The following is a 17,163-nucleotide window of genomic DNA, read 5'->3' on the forward strand; positions in this document are numbered from 1 at the left end:
GAAAGCCAGACATCCTAAATGGAAATTAAATAGAAAAGACTTATATGATACAATTTGAATAAATAAAGAATCAAATTGACCATTTTAAGAGATAAGTGATCAAATGAATTCAAAAATGTAGTTAAGAGACGGAAAATAATATTTAATCATTTGAGTTGGTATTTTTTTATAATTAATTTAAGTAGTCTTTAATTATAATTTGATAAATTTTAAAATCAAAATGTTAAAATTATTAAATTCTGAAATTCAATAGTCAAGCTTTATGCTTTTTTTTAATCGGACAATTTTTATTTATTTTTGATATTTCTTAATTTTTATTTTTAGAAGTTGATTTTGAGACATAACTTACACTATAGAAGGTAATGAGGAAAAATACACATGTGGAATGACTTTTGAAACTCAAATATATAAACATCCATGTTGCATATCCAGCAGTGCATGTTTAAAGTTACACCCCTCCATCTAATATCTTTGTTGTTTTTACGTAGGGGTGGCAAACGGACATGCCCGCCCCATTTAGGCCTGCCCCGCAAAAGTCCGCAAAAAAACGGGACGGAACGGGGCTGTCATAGTTGAGGATGTGGGCCTAAAACTTAGACCCGCCCTGCAAAAAACTGAGGGCGGGGCGAGGAAAGCCCGCGGACACTGCACTTTTTAAACCTAAAAATGCAAAAATTTATGTAAATACACGTGCCCGCAAAAGCCCGCAAAAAAAACGGGGCGGGGCGGGACGGACACATTTGTGGGTGAGGACCTAAATCCTTGGCCCGCCCCGCACAAAAGTGCGGGCAAAACGGACATGCCCCGCGGGCCCAGCCCGTTTTGCCACCCCTAGTTTTAAGGAATCAAAATTTTTCTTTTTTATTTATATTGATATTGAACTTGTTTGTCATCTATGCATTCTACAAATTTAAAATTACTTCCCATAATAAATAATAATGAGTCTTGTGAAGTTGTCTTTTAAAATGACACATTAAAAAATTTAAAAATGAAATTTTGACTAAAAAATAATAGTTTAGCTTGTAAAATATTGAATATACAATCCTTTTATTTTTTAGATGGCCTGATAATATGAAATCTTAAACAATAAGATACAATTGAGTTAAAATTTACACACCACTCAACTTTTAATTTTTGAATATGCATATTTTATATTAAAATACTTAAAGTAAATCATAGTTAATTTTTAAAATAATAATTAAAATTAGTAAAAAAATGAAAGAAAGCACTGGCCCACATAAAAACACGTGGTTAGAAAAACTTTTTCCCTAATGCGGAACCAGCTAATTACCATTTCAATCATTATCATTGCTGCTGCTTGGAAATTGCCTTTCCACACTTGTGAGACTAGAGCATAAACAAAAACAAATATTATGCAAAAAAATTAAGGTGTGAACACTACTAGCATGTTTAGGATAAGGCACAACATTGACATCAATGACATTTACATATATCATAGGTACGATAGTGATTTTGGAGAAATAAAAATGTTATGTTCACATGATCCATGTGAAGTGAAAGCAAAGGTGTGAATGAAGAAAAATGGTCCTTATTCAAGTGAAAACTTTGACACAAGTGTGAGTCAAGTCTCAATAACATGTGCACTAATAGTATATTATATTTCACATCATAGATATGAGTAAGAGAAAGGGGTGGAGAAAAATCTTTATTGTCTTGATAATGACATGTGTAATGAAAACTTTGCGGCGTAGACTATTATTGAGTGATATTCAATTTGATATCATATAAAATGTTTTTAGATACACATGTCAATTTATAATATGTTACTTAACGGTAAAATAAACAATGATCATATAAACTCAATTGTATTAAATAATAATATAAAAGAAAGAGACCCGTGAGATGGAGGAAAAAAAATGATATTTGAAAATAAAAAATTTATCTCTCAAATAAAGATAATTGTTATTTAAAATAAAATAGATATTGTCATGATAGTGAGTTCTATTCAATTTTATACATTAGAAAATATATTTAAATACATATGTCAATTTCAAATGAGTTATTTAATTTTAAAATAAAAATTATTCTTATAAATAATAAATATTTTTTATATATATTAATTATAAAATAATTATATTTTTATTTTAGATAAATTTTGTGTTTTAAAAATAATTTGAATGAATATAATTCAAATGGAGAAACGCACGGGTCAAACACAGGTAAGAGGGTTGTGCTACCTTCTTCATACGTTGGTAGTCGTAGATATATGGATCAACTATACTTTGACGGAATGGCAATATGCAGCTATGTCAGATTTCCAGATCTTTTCATTATATTCAAACACAGGTAAGAGGGTTGTGCTACCTTCTTCATACGTTGGTAGTCGTAGATATATGGATCAACTATACTTTGACGGAATGGCAATATGCAACTATGTCGGATTTCCAGATCTTTTCATTACATTCACATGTAACCCCAACTGGCCTGAAATTCAGCGTTTGCTTGGTTCTGTTCATCTAAAAGCATAAGATCGTCCTGACATCATTTCAAGAGTCTTTAAAATGAAATTTGATGAGCTTTTGTCTGATCTCACAAAGAAAAGTCTATTGGGGAAAGTTCTTGCATGTGAGTAACTTATTCCATATTCAATTAATCGTATTGTTATTTTCAAATTTATCATTCGTGTGCTGACTATTGTATATATTTTATATATTTATTTTTATAGATATGTATACAATTGAGTTTCAAAAGAGAGGATTACCACATGCTCACATCTTAATTTTCCTCCATCCATCTAATAAATATCCAACTCCAAGTGATATTGATCGCATTATTTCAGCTGAAATACCTGACCAAGATACCAATGAAGAGTTGTATAATTTGGTTAAAACTCACATGATTCATGACCCGTGTGGATTTGCAAATCGATCTTCACCGTGCATGAAAGATGGAAAATGTTCTAAATATTTTCCAAAACAGTTTCAGCCCGAAACAATTGTTGATCAAGATGGGTTTCCGGTATATAGAAGAAGGGACAATGGACATACAGTTCTTAAGAATGGAATTCAAGTCGATAACCGGAATGTTGTTCCATACAATGCAAAGTTGTTGACAAAGTACCAAGCTCACATAAACATGGAATGGTGCAATCAAAGTACATCGATAAGTACTTATTCAAGTACATCAACAAAGGTTACGACAGAATCACCGCTGCCATTGTACCGAATGATGATGGAACTTCCAACCAGCCGCAGAATATTGATGAGATCAAACAGTATATTGATTGTAGGTATGTTTCTAATATATCACTTGAAATATGATGTCATGCAATTTATCTATTTCAACTAAAAGTGTGCAATTTTTCTTTACATGCATGGTGTAGAAAATTTTATATGTACACTGTTTTGACTATATGTGTTATAATAAAATTTATATATTCTGTCTACAATAATCATTCTATTAATTTTAAATCCATTGCCTTTCATTATATTATTTGTAGGTACGTTTCTCCGAGTGAAGCATCTTGGAGGATATTCTCCTTTCCAATCCATGGTAGAAAACCAGCTATTGAGAGACTGTATTTTCATTGTGAAGGTCAAAATTCGGTATATTACACTGATTTTGATCGTATCAATACAGTTCTGGAAAAACCAAGTGTAACTGAATCGATGTTTACATCATGGTTCGAAGCAAATTGCAAGTATCCTGAAGCACAAAATTTAACTTACAGCAAATTTGTTTCAAAATTTGTTTATGTTAAGAAAAAAAGAGAATGGAAACCCCGTCAAAAAGGTTACACAATTGGTAGACTTATATGGGTTCCTCCAACAACTGGCGAATTGTACTATCTTAGATTGATGCTCACACATGTCAAAGGCCCCTGCAGTTATAATGATATAAAAATAGTGAATAACGTAAAATATGATACTTTCCGGGATGCCTGTTTTGCTATGGGTTTTATCGGCGATGATAGAGAATTCATTGCAGCTATTAAAGAGGCAAATCATTGGGGTTCAGGTCAATATTTGAGATTACTATTTGTTCACATGTTATTATCAGGCAGCATTAACAGGCCAAGACATGTATGGAGTAAAACATGTCATCTCTTAGTTGATGGAATACTATATGCTCAACAGCGAATTGCAAACAATAGAGGTATTATTTTTCCTATATTGTGAATTTTTATTATATTTATTTGTTTGATTCTTAAAAGTAAATTTGTTTTATAGTTTACACTTATAATTACTATTGTATAAATGTTTGAGGTTGTCGGATGAAGAGATAATGAATTTAACATTAATTGAGATTGAACGAAATCTTCAAAGGAAGAGCCGAAGTCTAAAGAAATTTGCTGGAATGCCTTATCCAAGTGGATATGTGGTTGAGCAGTTGGGAAATAAGCTCATATACGAAGAGCGGAGTTACAATCCAGCCGAACAATTGCAAGAATACAATAATTTGTTCTTAAATCTTACAGGTAAATATGTTAAATGTTTGTAAGTTTTGTCATAATTTTATAAAGTTAACTTTTAAAGTATGATTTTATCTTACAATTTTTTTTAATGTATAATTAATTTATTCACTGCATGTTTGCTATGTATTTTTTTTAAAATTAGATGAGCAAAGAGGTGTATTCAAGCGAATAATGGAAGCAGTAAACAATCAACAAGGAGGCGTATTTTTTTTGTATGGATACGGTGGCACAGGGAAAACCTACATGTGGAGAACTCTAGCTTCCTACATAAGATCAAAGAAACAAATTTGTTTAACTGTTGCTTCATCGGGCATAGCTTCACTACTACTTCCAGGAGGTCGAACGACTCATTCAATGTTCAAGATTCCAATATCTACAATGGAGTCTTCTACATGTAATATCGACAAAGGTAGTGATCGTGCAGAGCTACTAAAAATGGCAAAGTTGATAATTTGGGATGAAGCTCCAATGGCACACAGATTTTGTTTTGAAGCGTTTGATAAAACCCTTAAAGACATAATGGGGCGTTCCAATTGTTCTGACAAATTATTCGGAGGGAAAGTAATTGTATTTGGTGGAGATTTTCGGCAAATATTACCAGTTGTACCAAGGGGCAGCCGTTCAGATATAATACATTCTACAATAAATTCATCATACATCTGGGATCATTGTGTTGTGCTGAAGCTTACAAAGAACATGCGACTCCAACAAGCCGACAATACTTCAAGTACATCTGAATTAGAATTGTTTTCTAATTGGATATTAAAAGTTGGCGATGGGAAATTGGAAGAACCTAACGATGGTTACACGGATATTCCTATTCCAAATGATTTCTTAATTTCTAACTATGATGATCCACTAGAAGCCATTGTTAGTGAAACATATCCGAATTTTCTTAACAATTACAAGAATCCAGAATTTTTGCAATCAAGAGCTATATTGGCAGGAACAATTGAAACGGTTGACATCATAAATCAATACGTTTTGGGATTCATATCAGGTATGCGTTATCCATTGTAAACATATTTATAGATACATTCATATATTTATATGTACTAACATAGATTTATAATAATAAAATTTCAAAAAATTTCCCAAAGGTGAAGAAAAGGAATATTTAAGTTCAGATTCTGTAGACACTTTTGACGGTGAAGGAAATGAAGCTTTTGATGTTTTGACCCCGGAATTTTTGAATACACTTACAACTTCCGGTCTACCTAACCACAAGATTAAATTGAAGATTGGGACCCCTATTATGTTGCTTCGAAACATTGATCAACCTGAAGGTCTCTGCAATGGAACAAGGCTTATAGTTACAAGATTGGCAAACCACGTTATCGAGGCAAAGATTATATCTGGAAAGAATATTGGAGGGGTTATCTATATTCCAAGAATGGATATGACTCCAACACAATCTCCGTGGCCATTCAAAATGACTAGAAGGCAATTTCCCATAACTATATGTTATGCTATGACAATTAACAAATCTCAAGGTCAGTCATTGGATTATGTTGGATTGTATTTGCCTAGAAGTGTATTTAGTCATGGTCAACTATATGTTGCAATATCAAGGGTCAAAAGCAAAAAAGGGCTTAAGATATTAATCCATGACAAGGATAACCATCCATTGAATTCTACAACAAACGTCGTGTTCAAAGAAGTTTTTGAAAACTTATAGAACGTAAGTTTTTCATTAGTTATATTATATCAACAAATGTCGTTGTTTATTATTAGAATTTTATTGAATGAGTTGTATAAAATATACATTATGTTTTAACATTTATTTATATGGATGTAATTGTTTTTTACAGGGTAATGAATCATCACTTCCTAAAAGGTTGCGGGCAGGTTTTGTATAAACCCAGTTTTTTAAGGACCAAAGAATTGTACGAAGTTAAATCATTTTTGTTGCTGGACTTATTTCTCACAATGTTAACTAAAATTGTGAACCTTTTGTTTCAATATCTTTTGTTGCATTAAACCTTACTGTATCAATTGCAATTAATTTCAACATTTGGTAGTATTCATTACTATATTTTAAAACAAATGAGGTTCTGGTATTTCTTTTACATGGTTTATGTATTTTGGTTAAATAATCATTTATTATGAAGGTTAATATTTGCGCTTTTATACCTCAAATTAGTAACAGATTGGAAAATTTCATCCATTACTAAATAAATATATTTTTATTTCTTATGTCCAAAATCTCAATGATAAATGAAATGTTTATTCATAACATTAACAATGGAATGTTTATTATATATCAATATATCAATAAATTGTAAAAATATTTTTGTATTATATTTTTTGATTATTTCCTTAATATAGTATACAAAAAAATTAAGCAAATTATATTACTATAAATTAATAATGTTTTACTTTATTATGTCCCAAACCGGAAAAAGTTATTTGTGGAAATTTTTTGAACCCATTTATTGATCATTTAACATCCATTACATTAAAAAAAACTCTTATGCAATAAATTTGTGTACGTTGATCCAACTATATATATATATATATATATATATATATATATATATATATATATATATATATATATATATATATATATATATATATATATATATATATATATATATATATATATATATATATATATATATATATATATATATATATATATATATATATATATATATATATAAACAAAAAAAATTATATTTTAATTTTTTTTAAATAAATTATTGCACTTGCGCGACCCGTGCGAACGTACGGGTCCTTTACTAGTTGTTATTTAAAATAAAATAGATATTGTCATGATAGTGAGTTCTATTCAATTTTATACATTAGAAAATATATTTAAATACATATGTCAATTTCAAATGAGTTACTTAATTTTAAAATAAAAATTATTCTTATAAATAATAAATATTTTTTATATATATTAATTATAAAATAATTATATTTTTATTTTAGATAAATTTTGTGTTTTAAAAATTCAACATTTTTATGTGTTATTATTTATTAAATTAAAAAGATATTCAAATTTTGTTATTTATATTTAGAAAAATAAAGAGATAAAAAGTTAAAATGAAAGAGAAAATAGGAGAAAAAGAAATATGAGGAAAATTTGAAATTTGAAATTTGAATTAAAAGAAGAAAATAAAGAGAGAAAATTAAAAATAAAATATAAGAAATGAATGAGATGGCAAAAAGAGATAGTTTCAATTTTTTTAACATTTGTTAATTACTAATATATCCTTTTACTAGTATAATTTTTTTTAAAATAAAAGGATATATTGAGAAATATGATAGTAGTTTATTTTAATGGATAGATAATTGATAATTGATTTCTGTTATCCTGAAATTTTTCTGTTTGGCCTCATCATCTTTGTTGTGTGATTTTTTTTTCAAAATAACCAAAATTTTCAAATTAAATTTCAAAATAACCATTTTTTCAAAAAAAAATCCAAAATAACCATATTTTAAAACAGATGCGTCAGATGAACTGGCGCATCCATTCTCTATCATGAGGAGGCGCCAAGGCCTATATCGCTTGCATTGGGAGCCTCATGAGGAGGCGCCAATGCCTATGGTGCCTTGCATATTGCCTCATGAGGAGGCGTCAATGCCTCTGGCGCCTACATGTCTTTACAGGTCAGGCGCCTAGCCTCTTCGCGCATGCATTTTCTATCTTCTTTGTATATATATCTCGCCCCTCAGTCATATTTTTCACACAATCTTACCCTACAACCATATTTTCTTTCATTCAACTTCACTCTCCTTCAAGCTTTTGAGTTTTAACCATGTCTGAATACATTCGCAAGCGAAATGCCGATTTAATATTTTCCGTCGTTGCGTCTCCGATAAAGATTTGACTTTGGAATATAGATTCGTTTGAACATCTTAATCGGACGTTGAACAGTTGGTTAGATGGAGAAATTGGGGATGGTGAAAGGATTAGAAGAAACCAATGGCTTGTGTCCACATTCAAACAAAATAGAGAAGTGCGTGAATGGATGGATATTAAGACTGACTGAGACGTTCATAGGATGATGCATTACATGTTCAAAAAAATTTGATGGTTGTAATCACTTAGTTAATGTATTGTAGTTGTTTTAATTGTTTGTGTTGTTGTTTATGTAATAATATTTCCTTACAAACTTATAATATGAAATAAATTTAGTTTTTCATATATTGCAAGAAAGGTACATTTGAATTTGGTTGTGCTCGTTCCAACACTATGATAGTTAGTACGATTGTGACCTGTCTAATGGCATGAACTACATAATCCAAACATTTTGTTCGCCATATCCATTTCGGTTCGAATCCGGGTGCTGTTTGGACGACCATTTTTCTTGCTTCGCATAACTTTGTTGTGTCAGACGATGTCCCCTTAATATTCTTATTAGTAATCCTCTTTTTCCACTACGGAAAAACTAATTTTATAAATATTTGATATGCTGGTGACTTTGTAAACGTCAGATAGCAAGTAGGATGGATCCCTTCGAACCTTTGAGCATGCCGCAATGACCTGGGAGCAGGGCGTACGAAAGGCTTGGAACTTTCCGCAGTCGCACCAACCTCTATCTAGTTCGACTTTGTACTGTCCCATCGACATGCCCTCATTATGATCCATGGACTCGGCAACACTATACCAACCTTTAATGCGGTCAAACACCGTAACCACATGTGTGTTTGCTTTGGCAGCTTCATGTCTAATGAATTTCATTGAAGCATCATTGAACAACTGCCCAGATTTCAACACTACTCCATTTGGAACGCCTGGTTTCAAACAGCGCCCCTAGCCTGAAATATGTTGCCTACACCAAAGCGGTAATAGGTAGGTTATGGATGCCTTTGAAGACAGAGTTCATTGATTCCACAAGATTTGTTGTCATGTGGCCCCAACATTGACCATCATCGTATGCCCTAGTCCATTTCTCCCATGGAATACTGTCGATCCACCATACTGCATCTTCGTTTGACAATCTTATTTCTTCGCGGTAGTGTTTGAAAGAAGGTTCTGATAATGCGTAACCTGCATTGACAACCTTCTTCCGCAATGTCTTATCTTTGATTTCCCGCATGAAATTCTGAGCAATATGTCTAATACAGAAGACATGCGTCGAAGGAGAATTATGCCAGCCATTATCAATGTTATTATATGCACTAATGATTGAAGGGTGTCTATCAGAGATCAAACATAAGTTAGGCTAAGGTGCAACGTGCAATCGAAGATTTCTTAGGAAAAAACTACATCCCTCAGCAGTCTCCCCTTCAACAAGGGAAAAGGCGATTGGAAAAATGTTGTTGTTGCCATCTTGTGCCACTGCCATCAATAATATTCCTTTGTATTTCCCGTACAACCATGTACCATCAATTTGTATAATTGGTTTACAGAAAGAAAAACCTATAATGCATGGTTGATATTCCCATAATAGACGGTGAAATATTCCATTTCCAACAGCACACGTCCCGTCTGGTGTATATGCGGGTAACGTTTCCAACTTGATAATTGTCCCTGAAGCATACTGTTTTAGAGCCAACGGGTACTTTGGAAGTTGTTTGTAAGACTCCTCCCAATTTTCAAACACTTTTTCAACAACCTTTGTCCTAGTTATCCATGTCTTCCTATATGATGGAGTGTACTCGTACTCTGTCCTAATATGCTTTCACCATACACCTGGTGAAGGTTCATCGGAAGCCAAATTCAATCTTGTCATGTGTTGAGGTGGACAGTATACATGACTAACTGGTATTCGATTCTCTTCCTCATCAGCGTTCACCATTGAATCAACCAAGATCTCGGCTTCTTCTTCTTCGTCATCTGGAACATTCACCTCAGCTTGTTCGTCATTAGTTTCACAAAACACTTGTGACTAATCAATGAACTGAGACACTTGTTGTTGTTGTGGTAATATATACAACTATATATCGTTGTACCAAGATTGTTCGTGACTGACAAACATATGCTGAACATCGCCATCATCTCGAATCTTCTTCTGATAAAACTTCATCTGGTTTTCTGCAAACCAAACTGGGTTTTTATAGATGATTTGGCCCACAGGACTGCACTGTAATTTCTTTTCTATTCTTTGTTTCAGATGTGAAAAATTTGATCGTCAATTTATTGTAAACCGAGTTACCTCTGTGTTGCGAAAACAAAAACCGAATAATTGATGCTCAAATATTTCACCTTTGATATGAGCACTGATCATGTAATGTTGTGAGGAAAACATTTTTTAAATCTAACTTTAGTATTTCTTTTGATCTGTATGGGTAATGAAATTGAATGCATTTATATGTTATTCTGATGCACTTAAATAGCATAAACGTTGAATGCATTTATCACACAATTCATCTGCACAGACTTGACCATGTAGACAAAAGAATGCATGCAAAGACAAGAACACACAATGCATGCGCCTGTACACAAGAGAATCTCACAAGAGAATCTCTGCCCTAATAGTCCAAACAAGCCCCCATTCCCTAGGCGCAAAGACAATGAGCGCATCTTCCTTAAAAAGTAACCTAGGCGCCAATGCTTATGGCGCCTCTTCCTTGCATGTGAAAAGTCACATGCAGGCGCCAAGAGTATGGGCGCCTCTTCCTTGCATGTGACAATTCACATGCATGCGCCTAAGGTTAAGGCTACTCTATACATTTACCATGCATGCATCCAATCACATGTTGAGTAGGTTGCAAACCTATTAAGACTCATTCAATTATAAATAGGCTTCAAATCACAACATCAAATCATCTGCAACACTACATTTACACTCTTTCTTTACAACTCTCTTTCTCTGTCACACTCAAGCTCTGCAACACTCAACCTCTGCAGCATTATGTCTCTGTTGACTATGGGTGATGAACATAGAGGAACACTCGAGAAGATCTCGACATTTGTATGTTATCACTCTTTTTTTACTTATTTCATATTTATTTCGTATATCTTTCTTATCTATGTTTGTGTTGGTGTAAGCCCTAGAGGCCAATACTTTTGGTACTTGTATCGAATTATTTATTAATAATAAAAGGCTTTTTCTTTATTATGTCTGTCTAATAAAGTCCCTAGAATAGATAGTCCGTTTAATGTATCAAGTGTGACTTAATCATGAGATCACATTAAACATAAGGACATTATTCTTAAAGTATCCATAGTCGAGCTTTATTGTGAAGTGGGATAACATTAAAGCATTAAGACTATTATGTATATAGACTGATGATCACATCTCATGGATCATGGATAAGGAGTTATCAAGTCTTAAACATAAGTATGAATATTAAGAGTAATATTTATACTGGATTGACCCACTATGAGAATACTATATAGAATGTTATGCAAAGTGTCATAAGCTATTCTCATGGTGATAATGGTGTATACCACCCTTCGACCTGAAACCACTATGGACCCTAGATGTAGAGTTGAGTGCCTTATTGCTGATCAAACATTATCCGTAACTGGATGACCATAAAGATAATTGATAGGTACTCCACGAAGCATGCTAAGGGACATGAGTGACCTAGATGGAGTTTGCCCATCTTGCGTAATAGGATAAATGTCTATGGGCCCAATATTGAACTGGACAAGGATGACACGGTCTATGCCTTGTGTTCAATATAGACATAAGGGCAAAAGGGTAATTGTACACATAAGTATTATCACAAAATGATTTGTCAGATCACATGACATTTTCGTGTCTTGGGTAGCAGTGATGTGTTGCTAGATACCGCTCACTGTTTATTATGTTAAATGCGTGATTTAATATAATTGCCAACGTCACGAAAACCTACAGGGTCACACACAAAGGACAGATTGATGAGAGATAGAGTAACTAAGGAATACCGTAAGGTAAGGTGCCCTTAAGTGAATTGTAGAACATTGTAAGGTACGGTGTACTTAAGCAGAATACGAAATATGGTAAGGTACCACGCGCTTAAGTGATTTTGGCATATTATAAGATATGGGCCACATACACTTGAGTTGATTTTTTAGCTTGCAGCCCACACAAGTGGTTCTATAAATAGAACCCTTGTGTAGAAGCATTTGTGCAATTGCAATTTCATTTCTCTCTCTCTCTCTCTCTCTCTCTCTCACACACACACACACACACACACACACACACACACACACACACACACACACACTCAAAGCCTTCATTCGTAGCAGCTAGCACTGAGATTGAAGAAATCCGTTCGTGTGGACTGAGTAGAGGCGTTGTCATCGTTCAACGTTCGTGATCACTCCGTAGATCTGCATCAAAGGTTACAATCGCCACAAGAGGTAACGATTCTATCACTGATCATGCTCATTCGTAAGGATCACTAAAGGAGAAATTTTAAATTCCGCTACGTTTTGGATCGCTCTTCTCCTACAGTTTGTATTATATATTACTTCTTCTTATTGTATTTCTTACTTATGTGTTATTAGGATGCAAAGCGTTTTCGATGTCGTGTACATGAATGTGTACCCCACGATCCTTTGATAGAACCATATATTAGAGGATGTGGATTTGGAAATCTCCTTAACATAGTCTCGTACTCGGCGGACTATAAATTCATTCTTGCTTTGTTGGAGAGATGGAGACCCGAGACCTACACATTCCACCTTCCTTTCGGTGAGTGTACCATCACACTTGAGGACGTATACATGTTATTGGGTATCCATATAGATAGTGTCATACGGTGAACTGACTTTATGTGTTTTACTTTTAATCGCAATGTCGCGGATAGCAAGAGTCGCCACCGACTTTTCTTTTATCCAATAAGGAAAGGTGGAAAAGAACAGGAAAGACCTTAATAGATTTTGGGTTCGGGAGGTACATTATACAAAGGGAAGGTATTAGCACCCTTTGTATCCATGGTTATCCATGGGCTCTTAATTGCTGGATCACTGATATTTTGTCTGAAAAAGTGTTCGTGAATTGCTTAAAAATGTTTTGAAAAGAGAGTTTAACTTTGTAATGATTCTCGTATGAAGGTATACAAAGTATTTATCTCATTTGATTTTGAAAACGATTTAGAAAAATATAACTTGGTAATGATTCTAGTATGAATGTATACCAAGTGGTGATTTTCTAGGATTTGCAAAGTGTGAGGGATGGAAAATGTTTTAGGTTATGATCCAGCAATTGAGAGTTATACCTTCCTAGGGTCTTTATGGGCATTTCCAATCCTTATGAGGGTAAAACTGTCCTTACTATTGAGAAGTAAGTAATTTTAGCCTTTGGATGTAAAAGGGTCATCGTAGGGTCGTCGATTGGTCATTGAAGGCAACAGTTGTAAGGATACCTTAGCATTCGAAGGGACGATCATCATTTAACCGTAGGCTACACCGAAGGGTCATCGAGGGACAAAAATCATATATTCGAGGCAACATCCGAGGGACTATGATTTATTTTATGATGATTTAATCGAAGGGTCTTTGCTAAGTGTATCCCCACGTTCGCGGGACATGACCGTAATACCGTAATATCGTAAGGCAAAAGAGAGGTCCAAGATCACATATTTAAAGGCCATATTTTAAAGTTAATTAGGTAATTAGGATGAATCTCCACATTAAAATCAATACATTAAAAATAATACATTAAAATTACTACATTAAAATTAATTAAGCAATTTAGGGTAGATCTTCACAAGGGTATCCCACAAATAAAGTGGAAGACCTAAACAGCAATCTTTTCCTGGGGTGTGTGAACCTTTGCAACATTCAGCAAACGGGTTAGAATACCAAATCAGGGTGCAATCGAGGATTACACCGCAAAACGAACACAGCAGTATGCATGTCAGGCAAACAACGCAGAATTAACATAGAATAGATCAGATAAGCATAGGACATAACAACCAAAATATTAGCGACTGTCACGTTCGCCTCTGCCTCGCCTAGCGAAGGCCTAGCGAATATTCGCTACATGCTCGCTTAGCGATGTGCTAGCGAGCGGCTGCGGGTTTTGAATTTCAGAACAGTATAATCTCAGCATGCTGCAAGCCTTATGGTATTCAATTACAGAAATAATATGGTCAAACATTCAGGATGGGCAGGCATACTTAAACTCACATGCAAAATCTAACTACATATCCAAAAATTCGATTATGATGCATTATGTATTTAGAGATTACAACTTGGAAGCATAAAACAATAGTGATGCGCAAACCTGTTGCAGCTGAATTGTAACACTGAACTGGCAGATCGCTTTTGGTATCGGGTGGAGTTGGACGGCGGTAACTTCGGTGCGGATGAGCGGCCTTCAGGGTTTCTTTACTCGGAATACTCTAAGTTGATCTCCAGGGTTTCTATGCCAGGGTTTCCGTCCGTCTTCTTCTGTTTTCGTTCTCCTTTTCTGACTGAAGCTTGGCTATTTATAATGCTCTTGTTGTGACCTAATGGGCTCAGAATGAAGCCCGAAAATTCTGTTATTCGCAAGCTTCGCTAGGCGAGCTGTATAGCGAAGGGTTCGCTAGGCGAAGGAATTGCTCGCCTAGCGAGCAAGCTAGTTTGGGCCTTTTCTGGATTGGGCCTGTTGTGAGCTGGGCTTTGTTCCTTTAAGGTTAGTGCCTTGCAGAATAAGTCGGAGTACTTCGAGAAATGTTTTGCAAGATTAATGGGCAAATTTTGGGGTATGACAGCTGCCCCTGTTCAATATTCTTGAACCGAGAGAGTTAGGATGGCAAGTATGCCGTTCGTGGTCTGGAGGTGGAAGATTATTGAACACTAGAATGCCCCAAAAATTTGCACTTGTCAATCGGGAGGTGGGCTTAACGATGCCATCCAGGAAGTTTGATGATGGGAGCTTCAGATTGTGTCGTACGTTAGACGATATCTGAAGACATGGGTGTCATACCGGGTCGTACGTTAGACCGTATAGTAAGTCCTCCATTATGCTGTCGACTTCGCCGGGGAGTCGGAGTGTGTTATATACTGCTGGGGATAAGGGATCAGAATGGATCATACACTAGATCGCATCTGAATAGCAGAGTGAGTTGTCCATTAGGCGGATGACTTCACTGGGGATGAGAGATCAGAATGGATCGTATGCCAGATAGTATCTGAGTTGAAGATCCAAATGGGTCGTACGTTAGACCGTGTTGGAGTTGTGGCATGTCAGGCTGCATCTGAGGATGAAAGGGATAGTCATACGCTAGACTACACTTCAGAGATGTATGTATGCTAGGTAGCATCTGAGGAGATGAAGGTCTAACTGGGTCGTACACTAGACCGTCTCTGAGCAGAACGAGCCGTCCGTTAGGCTGAATCTGATGATGAAAGGGGTAGTCATACGCTAGGCTACGCTTCAGAAATGTACCGTACGCTAGGTAGCATCTGAGGGAATGAAGGTCTAACTGGGTCGTACATTAGACCGTCTCTGAGCAGAACGAGCCGTCTGTTAGGCTGGATCTGATGATAAAAGGGGTAGTCGTATGCTAGACTACACTTCAGAAATGTACCGTACACTAGGTAGCATCTGAGGACTTGAAGGTCTAACTGGGTCGTACATTAGACCGTCTCTGAGCAGAACGAGCCGTCCGTTAGGCTGAATCTGATGATAAAAGGGGTAGTCGTATGCTAGACTACACTTCAGAGATGTATGTATGCTAGGTAGCATTTGAGGAGATGAAGGTCTAACTGGGTCGTACATTAGACTGTATTTGAGCATAATGAGCCGTCCGTTAGGCTGAATCTGGTGAAAGGGGTAGTCGTACGCTAGACTACACTTCAGAAATGTACCGTACGCTAGGTAGCATCTGAGGGATCGAAGGTCTAACTGGGTCGTATGTTAGACCGTCTTGAGCAGCAGAATGAGCCGTCCGTTAGGCTGAATCTGATAGTATTTGTGTATGTTGTATTTGCGATAAATGTCTGGGATGGGCTTATAGATGCCATCGTTGGGAGGATGTCAGAATGAATGTTGACATGGAGTATATCTGAAAGATGTAGTTGAATCCTGAATGTAATTGATAAAGATGTCCGTCTGAATGGACCTTTGTTTTGATTGTATCAAGAGGATAATTAACCTGAAAAATAAAGTTAGCTTCATGCCATGTCATGATGCATGAGATGTTTCATGTTTCTGAAACTAAATGCGAACAATGCATGCAGGCGTATGCTGTGAAATGATGTAATGAATGAATTATGCGTCTGAAAAGAAATGCGAACATTGCATGCATGTGTATGACATGGAATGATGTAATGAGTGCACTATGCGTCTGAAACGTTCTTCCAGGGGACTCTACTGGGGAAATAAATCTCAGTCTTCTGGTCGGAGATATTTGTATTGATGATCCTTTCTTAGCTGAGGGATACTTGACTTCTGTCTGACGATGGAAACACTCAACAGAGCCTGGCTGGGGATGGAAGAGGTGACCAGTCTGTCTGGTGATGCCAACCTCTTCTGGGAAATAGCTGGCTGGGAAATAGCTGGTTTTTGTTGGGGAATGAATTTGTAACCGGACTTGTCGGAAAGCCTGGTTAGACCTTATCCTCGACCCTGAAGTCTTCTAGTAACTGCCATTGCTATTTTATGCCTGTATTTTTGGTAAACATCAATCATGTTCAAATGCATATATCAATTCAAGTTAAATCAATGGACGTTTATGCAAACAAAACAGAGAAAGTAAAACAAAAGCATCTTTTTGGAAATGAAATTGTATTGATTTTGAAAGAGGGCCTATAAATAGGCAATTTGAGTACAAAGAGACAGAAATCCTAGTAAGAGGAAATTGTCGAGAACATAAAGAAAAGCTATGAAGGAAAAGTCCTATCGATT

The 17,163-nt window shown here is 35.2% G+C and overlaps 1 protein-coding gene across 1 annotated transcript; it reads left to right on the plus strand.

Moving 5' to 3' along the window:
- The first annotated feature begins 2,522 nt into the window (after nucleotides 1-2,522).
- On the plus strand, nucleotides 2,523-6,113 carry LOC127135867 (uncharacterized). Its single transcript, XM_051062496.1, has 8 exons — nucleotides 2,523-2,586; nucleotides 2,687-3,077; nucleotides 3,164-3,250; nucleotides 3,461-3,978; nucleotides 4,021-4,116; nucleotides 4,241-4,438; nucleotides 4,578-5,435; nucleotides 5,536-6,113. Exons 1-8 carry the CDS (start codon nucleotides 2,523-2,525, stop codon nucleotides 6,111-6,113), a joined length of 2,790 nt encoding a protein of 929 aa, XP_050918453.1.
- Nucleotides 6,114-17,163: the final 11,050 nt, after the last annotated feature.

The sequence above is a fragment of the Lathyrus oleraceus genome, chromosome 4 (assembly GCF_024323335.1).
Source record: "Lathyrus oleraceus cultivar Zhongwan6 chromosome 4, CAAS_Psat_ZW6_1.0, whole genome shotgun sequence".
In the NCBI taxonomy this organism is placed as follows: domain Eukaryota; kingdom Viridiplantae; phylum Streptophyta; class Magnoliopsida; order Fabales; family Fabaceae; genus Lathyrus; species Lathyrus oleraceus.

Excerpts from the sequence above, each read along its gene's own strand:
- LOC127135867 (XM_051062496.1), top strand. The coding sequence starts at position 2,523 with ATGAAATTTGATGAGCTTTTGTCTGATCTCACAAAGAAAAGTCTATTG. Across the intron at positions 3,979-4,020 it reads GGCAAATCATTGGGGTTCAG|GCAGCATTAACAGGCCAAGA; the intron begins GTCAATATTTGA and ends TGTTATTATCAG. Across the intron at positions 4,439-4,577 it reads TTTGTTCTTAAATCTTACAG|ATGAGCAAAGAGGTGTATTC; the intron begins GTAAATATGTTA and ends TTTTAAAATTAG.